The sequence below is a fragment of the Haemaphysalis longicornis genome, unplaced genomic scaffold (assembly GCF_048455015.1).
Source record: "Haemaphysalis longicornis isolate Haplotype H1 unplaced genomic scaffold, Haemaphysalis longicornis Haplotype H1 scaffold_6, whole genome shotgun sequence".
Classification (NCBI taxonomy): domain Eukaryota; kingdom Metazoa; phylum Arthropoda; class Arachnida; order Ixodida; family Ixodidae; genus Haemaphysalis; species Haemaphysalis longicornis.
The window spans coordinates 96,684,312-96,702,121 of record NW_027526407.1 but is presented as its reverse complement, the minus strand read 5'-3'; the positions used below and the strand labels follow the sequence as shown (position 1 = coordinate 96,702,121).

Sequence of the window (17,810 nt, the reverse complement as noted above, 5' to 3'; positions counted from 1 at the left end):
CAGGGCGCCACATCCGTTTTTTCTGGTCCCAGCGGGTACAGAACGCTGCCTCCTCGCTGAAGACCACGGCCCTCGAAGTATCCGGAAGCAATTCTTCTACAATGGAAGCAAGCTCCATCCGCTGGTCCCAGTGATTTGGTCTATTGTGCAGCCGTCATTCCTTTCATGTTGGCTTCGTGAAGTCTCGACCAGATGAGCTGGGCTGAAACGTCCAATCCTTGCACGTCTTCAATTTCGCAAGCGCTGCGGAAGGAGTTGTCTACTGCCGTTGCAATTAAACTATCCTCCTCATCGGTCGTCACTCTAGGTGGCCTGAAAGGGGGAGCATCGGCAATTCAACTTTATTTAACGAAAGCTCCAACGCTTCGATTGACATTGGCAATGGATGCCTTGCTACCGCACATATGGCTCTTTGGGACATCTTGAGTCCCATCAGAGCGATGGCTTCAATTCCTGAAAAAATTTAAGCGCGGCGCCAAGTTAGGAGCCCTTACTGCAGCACATGTTCAATCTCGTGCTGTATATACAGGATTCCCTGGGTGCGCCTTGAACATCTACGCATCGCAGAAATAGCCAGCCCCAACCGCAGGTACCACGATCAGTCACCGCCAGCCGCAGATTATCTGTCCAGCGCGAAGTGCGTCGCAGTTGCGGATTAAGTGTGATATTGAACGCAATAAGCAGAAAGATACTCCCTGCTTCCAGGTTATTTAAACCATTGCCTGAACAAACATTTCCTGAAGTGACCAGACTTGTTCCGAAAAGACATTTACCACCCCTTTGTTGAAATAAATTGTTCGGCGCACGCTTGCCCCGACTGTATTGTTTTGCTCAGTAAATTCGTAGTTTCTCTACGTTCCATCAGTTATTTCACTACTGTTTAAGTCGGCAATATTGCATTTGATGTCTCAAAGGGGGGTAAGTAATGTTTTCAAAATAAAGGCTGTCCACACTATAGTGGCTGAAGACATATTGCTCCTCATTATTCACCGCAACATGGGGATGTCGGTGTGATATTGATAAGGAACAATGTCTGTGTTGAAATGAAAGAATAGTGAAATATCTCCATTAGTATACTCAGTGTTGGGCAGTAACCAGTTACTAGTAACGCGTTACCGGTAACTAGTTACGTTTTTCAGTAACTTGTAACTGTAACTAGTTATTTTTAAGTTAGAGGAACTTGTAACTGTAACACAGTTAATGTTTTGTGGAGTAACTGTAACGAAAAATATCGTTACAGTTACTTTATTTCTATAAAAAAATATCCAACGGCGACACTCATTAACGACCGATGTACAGTTTGCGCGTTTCACTTTTTCGGCCTTTCTTCCGCAGAATCTTCGTCTACTTCATCTATGCCAGCTCACTCCCTCCTCATGGGTAAAAAACACCTGGACTAGAAATATTTAGGCGTGCACGTCTGCGTGGTGTCCAACGCGGTCTACTAAGGGCTCGAAGTTTCTAAGTCTAAGCTGCAGTATTTTCCTCAGCAGTGCGACATCGCTCTCACCCAAGCCATAAATAACGCTGCGACACGCGCCTAAACGCACGTGGATGCATGTTGATGCGCCACAGCCTATAGTCCGGCGCGTGGCAGCATCATGTCCGCCACATCTGGAGTGCAGTAAAAGTGTTTGAACCGAAGGAGAACAGGAAAACAAACGCCCACAAACGCCTCACAAAGCACAGAAACCTTTGCACTTTCGCGGAAGCCTAGAAAACTCCGGTCAGGGCGTCGCTTTCTCATTAGCGACGTGCAGCCCCGTTTGCAGGGTCATAAAATGCCGCGGGGAGTCTCTCGGTAACCTCACGCTCGTCCAGCCCTGTGCGCTATGTAGAGTGTTCGATTCACAAGTCGCAGTTGCTTGCGATCATTGTTCGCTTTAGAGACCCCTGGGCGTATTTGGGACCACGTGTTTGGGACCCCTGGTCTAGAGGCTTGATCGAGCTGTACCAAGTGCTCGACCGAGGTCGAGGAAGTAATAAATTTCATGCCCCTCCACACATACGACGACCCCAACGATGGTGGCCCCCGAGTGCCCTCACACCAGCCAGCATCTTGGCCGGCAGACGTCTAACCACACTGCCACTGCACGAAGAAATTTTCTTGGGAAGCCTCGCGACTTCGTTTCGGAGGCTGTGGCCGAAACGAAAACAGTAGCTACATCTGCTTTTGAATGTTGGGTGCAAAAAATACTTGGGTGAGCTTCGTTCGGCCTACGCCTCATATCAAACGAAGGGAGGGGTTCCTGGGATCGGCGACGTGATTTCTGTAGAAGGCTGGGATTGTGAGAGCAGTTTTTTTCAGGTCGAAAATCCGCCTTTGTGAGGACGGGGGGGGGGGGTTGTAAGGGGAGGGAGAAAGCAGTAAAGCGTTCCTTTCAGTTTCTATTCCCTTTAGAAATATCTTGTCTCATTCCGGGGATGGGGGTGGCTGGGGGTTGGGGCGGGAGATCGACTCCGAGGGCCCACGGACAAACGTCGCTTCGACAATGGCTCAAATTGGTCTCCGTCTCCTACCACTAGTACGAAATAAAAAGTTAACGAAGCGCTTTTTTTTAGTACCTTTCAAAAACACCTCGACAACCGATGTACTCCCATGTCCGTTTCCCCTTTCCTACAAGGGCCTTCCGTCGTTCCGCCACCTCCGCCCCCTTTTTCCTATTGTCTCTCACTACGCGGGGCGGTCAAGAGACGGCATTGTAGGCGAAAATAAATTAAGTTGACATTGAAATATTGTTTCGGCTGTGTTGTCCTCCAGCTCGCTATAGTATAAGTTCGGCCTCTCTGATTCAAACTTTGAAAAACAACTAATTCTATGCTACACTGATGTTTGCAAATAAATTTCTCGCATTGAGAGTGCAGCTACCAAAAAATGAAGTTCCTTATGATGGATAGCAAAACTTCCGTAATAAAAAAGTGAGGCGTAAACAACGATTGTTTCTTTGGGTATGAGATTGCATCATTTTAGGTTTCCCTCGTGTATAGCTTTACTACGTGTAATTTTTACTACCTGCATGCCTTCGAACGTTTTTATTAAATAAGCCAAATCTTTTAGCTATTACTTAGTTTTATACAGTAACGGAAAAGTAATGAACTTACTTTTTTGCAGTAACTGTAACTGTAACTAGTTACTTTTGGAAAATTCGTAACTGTAACTGTAACAGAGTTACTTTTTTGGGTTCTGGAACTGTAACACTGTTACTTTTTTCGGTAACGTGCCCATGACTGGTATTACTATTATTAAATCTCAAAAAGGCGAATGTTATTATTTTCCTACTGGATATGGTGAATAAATGTGTTATGATTTCCCATAAGATGACGTCATTATCGCACAAATTTAAATAGCAAGCCTGTGAATCCCTCGCTACAGAATCCTTCGTCAATGCGGTGAGGAGCCTTTCACCCTCATGCTCCCTCAAAACTCATACCGCTTCACAATTTTGCCTCCCCAGGTTTCGTCAGTTTTGTTGGCACGCCTAATCACTGGAGAAAAAAAATGTTTCAACCCTTCTTTTGCTCACGCGGAGAGCAAAACTGCATGAGCACCCGCATTCTAACGCTCAGAAACAAAAAGTACGAACATAACCTGTCGTCTTCTTAAGAATGGGTTGTAGTACACAAACAGTTCATTTGGAAATTTTGATGTCAGTTTCCCCTTAAATTATATAAAAAAAATATCATTCAAAACCCAACGTTGTGTTCTACAAAATTTATTGCATTTAATTTACAATGGTGTACAGGGGTATATAGCAGCGAGTTTTAAAACGCCAGTTTGTATATATAGCAGTTTTTTTCTGTATGCGAGAAAACGAGGACGAATCTCTGAAAACGCATCGCTGACGGTGTTCTTGAGTGTGCAGACATCAGTCGATGACAGCTTGCACAATGCCTTGAGTTTTTTTTTTTTTTTTGCGTTTGCCCGTCGGCGGTGACACGCAAGGCCGAGCGCAGAAACCGGAGAATGGTGCAAGCAATACCCAGGCAGCAAATTGGCAGAAGCATGACGTAATGCACAACATTGCGCCGAAGCTAATGCAGACGGGAAACTTGCGCGGCGCGCGCTAAGGCAAGTGATCTCCGATTTGCTTTCCCTGCCCGGCACAGCAGGCAGCGCGTCTCACGGCGCAGAAGAAGCGGAAGCCAAGGCAACGGGCACAGCGAGCGCAAACACAGACATCGGGCTGATACGAGTCGCACGTGCTCACACTGCCGGTTTCAGACTAGGCGCTATCACTACATGTCTCCCGCGCAGTCCGGAGCATGCCGCTCGAGCGTTATTGGCCGCGAGGCCCACCACTAGAGAGGCCGGCGCTGCGATCGTTTTGACGTCACTTGTAGGATCACCGTTCCTATCTTGCTGCGTAGTTGGCTTGCAGCGCGTGACACTTCGCTTAGGAAGCGCGTTCTAAAAGTATTTTCGTGTTAATTTCCTTCGTTTGAAGTTAATTCTCAGTGCGTCAAGCGCAGTTCGTCCTAATGGTGTCTGTATAACCGTATAAACTGTGGTAGATTATCCGCAAACACCATGAGCGTGGTGGTGTATTACGCATGCGACCGAAGTGTAAGCAGCGGCTTGTTTCCCCGATCAACAATGTGGACTACGACGATCGCCGAGTGAAGTTTCTTTGTTTGCAAGAAATGTATAAAGTAGGAAAGGGTGAAGCGTTAACTGCTCGCAGAAGCAGACGCACCCGCCGTGCCTGCCCGCACAGCCGACGGTGCGGCTCGAACCGACGCAGGCCGCGGCAGCAACTTGTCGCCGCTTTTTAAAATCACACAAGTCGTGGAAAAGAAGTTCCAGATTGGTGAAAGTGGATGTTAGTGTGATGAAAAATTCTGATAGGTAGTGTCATCAGCTGTGGTTTTCAAATCGATGCTCAAATATCTACCGCGATTTACGCCGACCGGCCGCGGAGGTCGGTCCCGGCAGCGCCGGCCCGTTCACGCACGGTGCAGCGAGCGGCCAAGAAGCCGTGCAGGTATCTTGATTGTCGATCGCTTTAACGGAAATCACCGCGCTTACAGAGTTCCCAGCGCGGTGAAACGTTCTGTTAGGGACTGTCACTCGCAACTTTAACGGCGATGAAATACCTGCTGCGACGCCAAGCCTAAAGTTCCCAACATCCGATTACGTGCATCCGAAGCCGGCTGCGCACGCGCGTGTTGCGTTTGGGTTCCTCTAACTTCTTGGGGGCCCCCAACGCTCGGTTCTCCTATTCTAAATATCCCCATTACCCGAAATCATTAACGACGTGTTTCGCCTCGTACGCAGCCTCGCCTTCTGTGAGCAGTCGTGAGTTTCGAAATTGATGCTTGAGAAATGCCGGCTTACTGTAAACATACAAAACACGCTGCAATTATAAATTACCACGCCGAGCCCCTAATGAAAATTAAATACAGCCTTGTCCGAACCCGCTCGAAGGCGTTAAAAAATTGCGTTCATACCGTTCATACATTGTGGACAAGTCGCGAAAAGTAAACATCAGCCGTGCAGATTACAGGCTCGGCAGTGATCGTTAATCAAATCCGGGCATGACTACAAAAACATCGTAGGGGAAATATGCACTGATTAAGCCAAACTGCAGACCATAACAATACTTTTAAGCATGTGCGGCGAAGCAATAGGATCACCGTTCTCGCGTCATTCATTTAACAGGCAATACGAGCAGTTCGCGCGGTGAGATCATAAGTGAGCGACGCGTTTCCGTCGCTGTTACAAACTGTTTGCTTGCACACACATGTCCCTTCAAAAGTATTTCATAATAAATGGACAGCGTACTTTTCTCGGCATCAGTTGCATCGTCCTTGGCGTTAACTGGCTGCGTATGTAAGAGCTGTGGGTCGCGATGGTAGCAACTATCTAAACGCGGCGGTGTCGCCGGGAACAAGCGAGTCGCTGATTGCTTGCCCGAATTATTTGGTTTACAGACAACTTTTTTGGTAATTTGCATCAAATCCACAAGGAGCGGGCGAGATGGTGGCCACAACAAAAAAACACGCTTCCGCATACGCATGAGAAATGCGTTGTAGCAGACGACAACACGATTCGGCGTCCTACAAGTGACGTCACTCGTAGGTGGCGCCACGGTATGTCCTCGAGGCCAATAGACTAGCCTTCTGCCTACTGTGCGTAGACGCTACCACACAAGATATAAGAAAAGGCCGCAGCGTGGTTGTAGTCATAGACTCAGACCTCCATATTATCTCCTGTGGCTCGCTACGTCATTGCACCGTGACAGACGCCGCGGAGCAAGCTGTCGCTCTGGCAGCGGCAGAAGGCTTCCGGACGGGCCGGCCATTTACAATAATTTCGGACTCGCAAGAGGCCCGTCGACACTTTTTGAAAGGACGAATAGGCCATTGCGCACTCCGTGTACTCCTTCCGACCTAAAGGCGCCGTAACCCAGCACCCTGACCATCCACCTAAGATTCAACGCGGGATCCTGTGAGACCCGGTGCACTCTGCAATAGAGGGCACATAGACGCGGACAGGGTAGCTCGAGCCTTTACTAGAAACTGATCACCGGAAGATTCCGACCTCGAAGAACACACGCCAGTCCCTCCGGAATACTCAGCCCCGTAGGTATACGGCAGGGGTATCAGGAAACGGTACCCTCCGCCACACAAATCCCTGAGCAGGTCAAAAGCCACCAATTTGGGACATCTTCTGTAAAGCATTAGATAGTGTCCTGCACAACTTATCACCGGAAAAGAAAAACGTTGTCGTAACTGGGGACATAAACGTCAACCTATTGGACTCTACCGTTTTTTCTTACATCGAATACACCTACGTTATAAATGTTTATGGTTTTAAATGCCTTGTTATCATTTCAACTCCGTTTTACAGTTACTTATTACATTTCGAACCTTACGTAGTACGTTGATCGAGCACGCCTTATGCAATCTTGTTCCCGTACCCTCCTCTGAAATGATCGAAGTAGAAATAACGAACCATTACCTTATATTTCATGAACCATACATATCCTCTAGAAACGATGGTGTGCTGTTCATCAAAGTTTAAATGCGCCACTATTTCTTGAAGAAACAGAGCCAAATCTCTTCTCAAATAGGCGAATAAATAAAAAAGCGTTGTATCTATTGGCATATACTTTGTTTAAAGCTCTTAGAACACGATGTACCAATGTCAAGTGCAAAAACAAAAGATTTGTGGCTCCACATTATTCATGGTTACGTGATAGTCTAGTGAAATGACTTAGAAAGAAAAAAATCTTTAAAAGAAAACTAAAAAACAAATATTTAACCAACGTCTGGTAGCTCGCTACCAAAAGTACTCTAAAAAATTGCGCATTTTTCTTAAAAACGCTAAAAAACCATACGCTGAGAGCAAACTCCACTGTGCGGGGAATGACGTGAGAAAGCAAGGGAAAGTCATAACCCTCTTCCTAAGTAAAGCATCGATGAATCTTTCCACAACAACAATTAATTCGGACAAGCACATTTGACAACCTATCTGACATCGCTAATGCTTTTCCAGATTGTTTAATACCGAACCTGCCGGTTCCGCGTGAATGGCTAAACACAACTTTTTATCGATTGTCTTCAAGTTTTTTTCTGCCAACCTCGCCTGAGAAATTGTACAGGGTTATTCAAAACTTCAATGACACGGGTCGAGGTTTTGATAACTTTAAGCCTTCATATATCAAGTTGATTGGGCACCTAGTTCCTGGAAATTTGCCCACGTTATGAATCACATCTGTAAGACTGGCGCATTCTCGTCCAATTTGAAAAACCGCAAGCTAACACCTGTGTTCAATAAAGGGAACAGTATTCACATATCAGACTACCACCCATAGCCGTGTTATCTTTCTTCAGCTAAATTATTGATAAGCTACTTGTTTTATGGCTCACAAGTTATATATCAGAATTTAACATACTGTCACCGAATCACTTCGTGTTCAGGGCTAGGTATTCTACTGAATTTGCCTTAATGTCGCTGATAAAGTTAAAGCCATTGATACGGGTTATCTGGTTGGTGCGCTGCTTATTGACCTTTCAAGGCTTTCAACTTTTGAAATGTAACACATTGTTTGAAAAATTAAATGCAATCGGAGTGACTGGCCCCGCTCTAACCCTTATAAAAAGATAATAATACGTGCTATTCCTAAACGAAACTCAACCGGAAAAGTAAATAACGGGGTCCGGTTCATGACGAAAAGGTTCGGCCATCCGCAGTAGATAAACCGCTGTCAATGCCATGGATTCGGGGCTTTTGTTTTTGACGCACCGTCAACTTCACAACTTATCACACACTTTCCCCTTCAGATCAGTCACAACACAACCACCATGTTCGTCTTCACAACATGAGGAAAGACATGCGCATAAATGGTGCCAAGGTGTTCTACTACAGCAAGCGCGAGTATAGTGCAAGGCTGAGCAAACGAAATGTCACACCCGGAAGTCTGAGGGCGATATGAAATGTCGATACCGCACTTCGCTCGCTGTGACTGTCTAATGAGAATCGGCCCGCAGAACTGCTGCACTGCGCAGAGGCGAGGGCCAACACCCCCGAAATGTGCATGCTTCTTGCGTTTCAAACTTCTCTTAAAAAGGCCATACACCTAGAGAGTGTAAATACGTGAACTGTGACCCTCAAAAGCTACTCGGTGTGAGCCTTTATCTACTGACCTCAAGGATGCTGGTTTGATCACCGCACCCGGCTGTCGTTTTTCGGATGTAAATGGAAAGCGACAACTTCCATGTGTGGAAATTTCGACGCACGTAAAGATATCCCAGGACCCCCCGTGGTGGCTCAGTGGCTAAGGCGTTGCGCTGCTGAGCACGAGGTCGCGGGTTCGATTCCCGGCCGCGGCGGCCGCTTTTCTGATGGAGGCGAAAAGCAAAAACGCCCGTGTGTACGAGATTTCGGGGCACGATAAAGATCCCCAGGTGGTCAAAATTAATCCGGAGCCCTCCACTACGGCGCGCCTCATCGCCTGCGTTGCGTCGGTGCGTTAAACCCTACAATCAATCAAATCAAAGATATCCCAGGTGTCTGAATCGCTCTGCCGGCCTTCAATATACGGTACACTTTATTGCACAGCAGTGGCTTAGGGAAATGAAAGGCGCCAATATAATTTAACAAGTGTGTTTCCGCGGGCTCGTCTCGTGGTTTTAAATTATTCCGCGTCGAGTTCAGGCATAAATAACGTACCCCTTTTTTGGTGTCATCTGCCATCGATTAAGCGAAACACGAAAAGGTACATTTTATTCTACACATCCCTTACATTGTCCAGCCTTTAGCTATATCAAATGTGTCATTACTGAGAAGGCCGCGGGCACCGTGGTGCCTGGTATGACCTTCAATTTTCCCGGACGCGTACAGCACACAACTTCCCGTTTTCTAACGGATCCAGTTAATAAAAGACATACCAGCGGAAGCATTTCGTGTACGGCATGCAATTTGTCTTCTTGAAAAAAACTTATCTCCCGGCCATGCAGGCGCTATGTATTTCGTTTTGGATAAAAACGTCACAAAAGAAGTAGACGAGAATGCAGAAAAGCAGGCTGGTCTCGGGTTGTTGCATTTGCACAGCGCTAATACTTCCGATTTTTTCTGTTGTTTTTTGTTTTCAGGGATGCTTCGTTTTCGATATGGGCTTCATTGACTAGTTTAACTCACTGCTCTGCTGCTGCTCCTACTGGTTCCGGCGGATGTGGCAAAACTGCCTTCGACAATTTAAAGAGCACCTCCTCAAGAGTTCCCTCCCGTGGTTTACGAGTGCCTCCCCCTCTCCCCCTCCTCCGACCTGGGGTGCGTGCCGGTGAGCTACCTTCTGAGCTACATAATATTCCCAGTGCCTTTAATTTCCTTTCTCCTATCAATCAGACCAAAAACACTGTAGTATAATCACACTTTAGTTTGCGATCGCATAATCGGTTATACGATTCCTCGGCTTAGTGGACAGAACGGGGGCGATGCTCAGGCGTCAGGGAACGCATTTATAGTGACGCACACTTTTGTCTCATAATGCATCCCGGAGATTTACGTAACAATGACTGGCTTATCGTTACCTAAAGCTCACATCTAGCAGTATTTTTGCTGAGACCCTCGAGAGGGGGCTACTAACCGGTTATCTTAGGTCACCCAACAGTCCAATGCACTGAAGCATTCTCCTTGCTGCTGAAGGATACTTTTTCTTACCCTACAACTGACGAAAAAAGTACACCGCTAGGAATTACACACTTTGTCTGCTAATGTACGGAGGGAATGCGACATACGCAGGCCTAACTCTAGACGTTTATGTTCAAGGTGATGGATGATTCCACAGAGAAGGTTGTGCGTTCAACAAAACAAAGCAAGAGGGATAGTGTATCCCACAGACATGTTATGACCCTTGTTTCCTTTAAGCAGTCCCAAAAACAACATAGGGATTGGGGGCGAAAGTAACTGGGACATCTTGACTACTTCATGTGTTGTGTTAATTATCTGGCCCTTTTTACCACTGTTCCTTTTGAAATTGCGCAAAATGTAATGGGGAAAACCAGTATTTTGAATGTACCAGAATTCTCTTTAGGTTTAGTGATACCTTTAAACTGCAAAACAATTTTTTGACTCCCCAAACCGGTTCGCGAACCAATTCTGGTTGTGATATAATCGAACCGGAACTAAGCCGGAACAAAATGAATTTATCCGAAACCGAACCTTAACCGAACCGGTAATTTTTTCGGTTCGATAAACTGTTTTGCCAGCACGGGAGTTTTCCCGGTTCCGTACAACTCCAAAGTGAGCTAATTGACACGTAGGGGGTAACTCGATATAGCTTATGCCTGTTTGTATACTGGCCCACATGGGCTCCGCAGGGTACTATCTGTACTAGAGTAGCATGATTTCTTGCTCGAGTGCTTGCATATTTTACTCGTTCCGTAGGACTGGCACGTTGACTGCCTAATTACTTTTCGTAAAGCATTCTCTGCTGTCCCTGGGGGTTTCTACAGCAGTATTTTTGTGATTTACGTCTGTAGTAATAGCAACGTGCTGTCCATGAAAAACCTACTATAGGTATCAGAAATACCGCTTCTTTGTGTTTCATACAGAAATTTGTTCTGCACAGGCTCTGTCCCCAGGCTCCTGAATCCTGTACATTACCCGTCCCCTTAAGCCCGCGTTATCAGATTGGCGCTGGCTATCAACCTCAAGTGTGAAAGATACAGCTGTACTCAACATAAATACCCCCAAAAGTGGCAGACAAAACGGCAGCCCAAATAACAGAATTGAAAAGGCATACGAAATGCAATCGGGAGGCGCGGGTTAGCCCCACTCTGAATGAGTGTTTTCCAACCTTTCTTCGATAGCATAAATAAACAAAACAAATAACACTTCTCAACATAATATCACTTAATACAGTATGACGGCTTGCAATCGATTGACTGAAATTCTGTGCTTTACTTTTCGAAACTACACCGAGGCTGCGAGGCCCGGAGTTCTGGTGGGCTCAGGTTTACTTTTTCCACCTGGGGATTTTAAACTTAATCGAAATCTCAACAAGTGCGTTTTGGCATTTTCTTTTCATTAGCCAAACAGCCGTCTCGACAATAAACGCATAACTCGCATAAGTGAATAAGTATTAAAATGTGCAGAGAACTGTACGTCAGAAGTGCTCTATTCCCACCTTTATTTTAATTACAGCCCTTCCTCTACACGCAACATATTTCCACCGCCGCACAGCAAAATAGGAATTTCATAGCTATTCGAAGAAGACGGGGCCATTTGGCGCTATGGCTAATCACAGAGAGATTGGTCGACCCATCCAGATTCTGCGGCTCGAAGATGGCAGCCGTTTTAGCTTCGACTTCGATGCACTGAAGCGAATACTGCTGGCTGGACACGTCAGGAACCTGCCCGTCGTGGTGATCTCAATAGCAGGCAAATTCCGGAGGGGCAAGTCTTTTTTGCTCAATTTTTTTCTCCAGTACATGCGGAACAGGAGACAATACGACTGGATGACGGACCCTAATGACCCAGAACTAGGATTTCGATGGCGCAGTGGCTCGGACAGAGAGACTACTGGAATTTGGATCTGGAGCGAGATCTTTGTGGTGAGGCAATCGATTTCTGTGAGCTGGTCGACTGCGATGCCATCGTTCGGCTTTTGCAGGTGACCACGACCGAAGGAAGGAAAGTCGCAGTGATTTTCTTGGACTCTCAAGGCACGTTTGACTGCGAATCTACGGTCAAAAGCTGCTCCACAATATTCGCCTTGAGCGCCATGGCAAGCACGGTGCTGATATACAATCTTCAGCAAAACATAGATGAATCCGACCTGCAGCACCTACAACTATTTACTCAGTATGGACGACTGACTATGGAGGTGAGCACATGGTTCCGTTCTCATGTATATCTCGCGTGCTCTATGGATATTAAATTTTGAAATGTTTGTTCACTTTCATGGGTAAATAAAAATATATCTGTTATTTACTTAGCCTCGTGGCCACACCTTTAATTACGCAGTAGTGAATACTGAAACGTCTTTGCATAAGTGTAAATGCTTTAGTGTTCTCCAAAGCAGAACATAGCAAACAACACAATAACGCCTCAAAGAGGTACGGTTTCTAATTTTTGATACATTACTTCAAGTGAGATGACGTAAAACTAGAAACAAGGGGCGGTTTTGTTGAGGCAGCCAAAAGATCACATACCTCGGGAGTGGTAACACAGTTTTTAATAAAAGGCAACTGGGGTGTACAGGTGCCGTCATAAATGGAAGGATTTGTGAATAACACAAAATATTACTTACTGGCTTTATGACAACCATTACTAGTTTACAGGAAGCTTTTCGATTAGGGAGGGCTCCTTTAAACGCACACCAATGAAGAAAGCAGTCTCTGGAAGAAGAAATTCTTGTAAATTTATGAGACCGTGTTCCAAGTAGTTTTGACGGCACCAGTACGTAATGTATAAATGGAGAGTTAGCATTCCATGACGACGACAACAGCGCGACAAAGAGCCTTTAGTAAAAGAAACTTGCTTTGAGACGTTACAAGGGCCAGTTCCGTTAGTTAGATCAGTTACGTTAAGGTTAGGTTGCATTATGTTCTCTTTGTTGGTAAGGACAGGATACGTTAGCTTAGGTTGTGTTAGCTTAAGCATAGCGTGTTTTGATTGGCCGGTGCAGAATGTTGGGGAGTTTAAAGTTGTGCTAGGAACGGCGTAACGAACGATAATGCGAAGGTGCGTCACTTCAGTGAACTGGTTATACTGACATCGAGCGGCATTGCCTAGACAGGATTTGGTGAATCGTTCGTCAGTTTCGCACGACAGAGGTTATCCAAAATCCCTCAGTATGTTAATTTTGCCGCAGGATGCGAATGGTAATTGAATTCAATAAACTTTTTTGCTCGTTGCTTTCTCGCGGTGGTCTTGTGTTGGCGCCTGCATAAAGTGCCTCCTGCTTTGACACGCGGTATAGAAGCTCGTGTTTCTGCTCTTTCTGGCTGGATAGCACCCGTTCCCACCGTGCTGCACTAAGATGTTGTATGTGTGGTGTAAGTAGTGAATTGGTACATCCCCACCTGACGTGGTGATTGATTGATTGATTTATTGATTAATTGATTTGATTGATTGATTGATTGATTGATTGATTGATTGATTGATTGATTGATTGATTGATTGATTGATTGATTGATTGATTGATTGATTGATTGATTGATTGTGGGGTTTAGCGCACTGACGCAACGCAGGTGATGAAGCGCGTCATAGTTGAGGGCTCCGGAGTATTTTGACCACCTGGGGATCTTTAACGTGCGCCGAAATCTCAAACAAACGGGCGTTTTTGCTTTTCGCCTCCATCAGAAAAGCGGCCGCCGCGGCCGGGAATCGAATCCGCGTCGTCGTGCTCAGCAGCAGAACGTCTTAGCCACTGAGCCACCGCGGCGACGTGGTGTAGTGTGTGCGCGTTTCTGCACCATGGACCGACCAGACTATACTTTTGGTCGATTTACTAAGAAAATATACTACTTGCGGAGTACCTTAGGACCGCACAATGTTCGTCCACGTCCGTGCGCAGAGAATTGACAATCGCAAAAAAACACACACACAAGCACCGGCAGGATTCGAGACAGTGTCGGGTAGACCAGAGTTAGTGGCAGTCGCATTACCCATTGGGCTACGACCATGTGTTAGTACCTGAGAGTCACACGGCTTACTCCCTCGCCTGTAACGGTGCGGAGTACCTTAGGTCCTCCCAATGTTCGTCCGCGTCCATCCGTGGGCGCACCAACATCAAGCGAAATTCAACCAAAATTCAATTTGAGGCGTGAGTTGCAGTTTCATTTAGGGAACAATCAAGGTGCAACTCACGGCTCATATCGAATGACGGTCGGGGCGCAAATAGGATGTTCCGGGGGGTGCAACTTGGATGACATTTCGAGTCCCCGCAATCCGCACTCTCACCATCATCCACGGAGTCGAGATGCTGCCATTTTTGCTATCCGTTCGTTAGGATTTTTATCCATGCTACAGCCTCTTTTTTTTCGTGTTGTTTGTGAGTTCTGGACATCGGCTCCTAGTGTGTGTGTTTGTTGAAGTTACTGGCTTCATCTGAGGTCATGAGGTTCTGAGCGTATCCTTGGGCTACATCGTCAGGCCTGCAGTTTTCTTGTTTTCTGGCGTCTCCCGACATCCACTGTAACACGCCTTTTTTGTAAAGTTCGTATACGGCTTATTATTAGCCAGGCGATGGGGAGTGTATATTCATTTTGGCACACACACTAAGCTTTTTTACACCCTTTTTGGCAAAAAAGGGTGTAAAATCTTCTCCCATGGCTAACACCGTTAAAAGTTGTTTTGGCAAAAAAAGGTGTACGGATAAAAAAAGGGTGTAGAGCTCAACACCCTTAAAAAAGGTTATTCAGAATGCACAACACCATAAAAAAGGGTGTTGAGCCTCACGCCTTTTTTTAAGGTGATGGCATGCGCAGTGGCAATGTAAATCGGCGGAGCGCGCAGCATTCAACACAAACAGTCAAGATGCACAAGTTACAGTTGGAACACAAATGAATTGAGCAAGAAAACCAACGAGATGCAAGCGGCACAGAGAGTGCATACTTACTGAGTAATACATGTGCACTTTTTGCTTTTATATCCAGCAGACGAAAGCCCCCGATCGAGCCGGTGGGTAGTGACCAAAAACATATTTAGCGCTACTTTTGGAAGCATGGATTTTACTATGAGAATATACAAATCAACACGCGGATTTTCAAAAACGTTTCAATTACGAGGTAGTATTTGTGTTTCATAACTTCTAGAATGGTATTAAATACCAAGCAAATCTTCCCCGCCACCTCAACACCCTTCAAAAGGGTGTTCATTATTTCAACACCCTTTTTCCAAGAAGGTTGAGGTGACTGTGAGAGGGAAAGAGGTTCCCAGCCTGCACCACATCCCAGAAGGGTATAAAGCTGCAAATTAGGGTGTTCGAAACTAAGAAAAAGGGTGCAATGAAAAAAGGGTGTAAGACAAAAGGTGTACGAAAAGACCGCCAACTCAGAAAAAAGGTGAAGTGATCTCCAACTTTGGAGGCATTTTGTACCTGTTTACACGGGTGGACTAAACATTTTCTAGAAGCGGTGGGTGGTTTGCACCTCATAATATTTAAAGCATTATAAATTGTCATAATTTGTTACCAGTGAACCTCTTCAAACTTGAGGTAGTTTGGGGGGCCTTAGCAAACAAATACAAAGAAAAAGAACTGCGGTGCCTGTAAAGGGTGCACCACCGCAGATAGGGTAATATTACCGTAAAGTCGGCTTTCGAGCTTGTTAGAGTGTGCGCAAAAGGGGCGTATGCGTATGCGCACCTCTGACTGTACCATTTCAAAGGTACTAGTCTTTTGTTGATTCTAAAAGGCAAAAAAATTGGCGCAGCTTAAAAAATGGTGCGAGGCTGAAGAAACAGCATGGCTGGGGGCCGACGTTTCCCCCTTGTATCCCATGGCAGTTGGGGGGGAGTACACACACACTGGAACAGCCTTGTAAAATCCGGTTAAACTTGGCCTCACCCCTCAGCGGTCATCCTAGTTTAGATAGAACATTGCAAAGCTTAGCAAACATAACAAAACTTAGCAACACCAGAAGAAACTAGGTCTACCCCCGCTCCTCTGTTCTTTTTTTGCAACTGAATACCTATTTCACAACGTTTCAACAACCTACAGAAAGCCAAGCGTGTTGCAGTCGGTAAACACCCTTTTCGCCACACGACTATAGTCTTTTTAATTTTGAAGGTTCAAATTGGTGTTTCACGTGCCAAAGATATACTTGGGGCATGAGGTGCACCGCATATAGAAACAAGCGATCATTGCATAAGAGCAATTTTTTTGTGTTTCGAAATTTATTGCGAGTAGAGGGGCACATGACGGGATGTCTTCTTTACAGTGCTATTATGCCTCCAAACATGGCCTTATTCAATGAACAGCTGGACACCTTTTCCACACCTTTTCAACACCCCAAGCGAAACCAAGGGTGTTGAAGTTAATCAACACCCTTTTTGCACACAAAAAGGGTGTATAGCTAGGAAAAGTGTGTTGGAATTAATGAAAAAGGGTTTAAAGGCCTCCCAACACCCTTTTTTTCACCTATGCTACACCCTTTTGGCTAAAAGGGTGTAAGTCAACTTAGTGTGTAGAATAAACAGGATATCTCCTGGCGCGTGCGCTTCTGAGCCATCGGAGTTTGCTTTTTTTCATCATTGCTATATCCCTATCAGTAAGTACTATTGCGGGTACGCTGATACACTTGCGAGTTGTTTCACAGAGCATGCTGGTGGCCTCGTTCACTTCCACAGCATCCGGTCCTCTGACAGTCGCCACAACTGCAGGGCCCTCAGGAGTCCACTGGACTAAATGCAGATGCAAACCGAAGCAGGAGCCAGCAACAGTGCTGTCACGCTCAAAATTCAAAGGAATCGATTTAGCCTTCCAGCATGCTATTTGATGCCCCTGGCGAATGGATCAGCGTTGCCGCCACAGCGCTAATTCATAAGGCTATCGCAATGATTATGAAAGCGAAATCCGATGGCTCATGAGCGCACGTGGAGTAAGATATACTGTTTAGTCCGTTTCAATATGAACGAAGCAAGATTATATAGAACAATCGAACTTTCAATAAACCAGTTGCTAGTCTGCGCGACGTCAGGTTTGTCGTTTTCAACTGTCGATATCAAAATAGGCAGCACACGATAAATTTCGTTTCAAAGATTGTAGCGCTACAAAATTCGTGCAGCTTGTAGTTGGCTACGGCCGCCGCACACCACCTAGCGAAAGCAAGTCTATCATTGCATACCATTTCTTAGAAATCGGTGTACGGGGAGGCAACAAAATTGGTAAATACGTTCAACATTGTACCATGGCGAGAAGGAAGACGGAGGAGAAGAGCAGACTGGGAGACATTCCGCCTCCAAATAAGTCAGGCCGGTCTGTTGTGGAGCAACAGAGGATTTTATTTAGCATGGTGCCAGGCTCCTGTCCAGACCTAAACTGGCCTAGTTGTACTAAATCAACGATATTGATATAAAGTACCATATCACGCTTGTTTGTCAAAAGAATGCATGTAACTGGTCTAGGGTGCATTCCCCCCAAAAAACATGCAAAAAATAATAAAGTACTTGCTCGGACTTGAACGTACGCATGTAAGGGTTGGAAGCCAGGACGTTACCCGCTGGGCCACAGAGGCACAAAAGCCAGCTGGTTTTACCAGTTCGCGTGCGTTCGCGCCTGAAGTTGGGAGCACCAACGCCGAGTTCCCTCTGGAGACGCCTAGTTTGCGAAGAGGGCTGTCGCGGGTTCTAGCAGTGC

General features: G+C 45.9%; 1 protein-coding gene across 1 annotated transcript in view; it reads left to right on the top strand.

Annotated features, from left to right (window-relative positions):
• LOC144141785 (atlastin-3-like) overlaps positions 1 to 17,810 on the top strand; it is a 64,791-nt gene that overhangs the window by 8,621 nt on the left and 38,360 nt on the right. The window contains exons 2-4 of the mRNA XM_077673281.1: positions 9,598 to 9,785; positions 11,651 to 12,060; positions 12,120 to 12,332. Coding sequence (XP_077529407.1) covers positions 11,740 to 12,060; positions 12,120 to 12,332 — 534 coding nt within the window. The 5' untranslated portion in view covers positions 9,598 to 9,785; positions 11,651 to 11,739. The remainder of the gene's footprint in view (positions 1 to 9,597; positions 9,786 to 11,650; positions 12,061 to 12,119; positions 12,333 to 17,810) is intronic.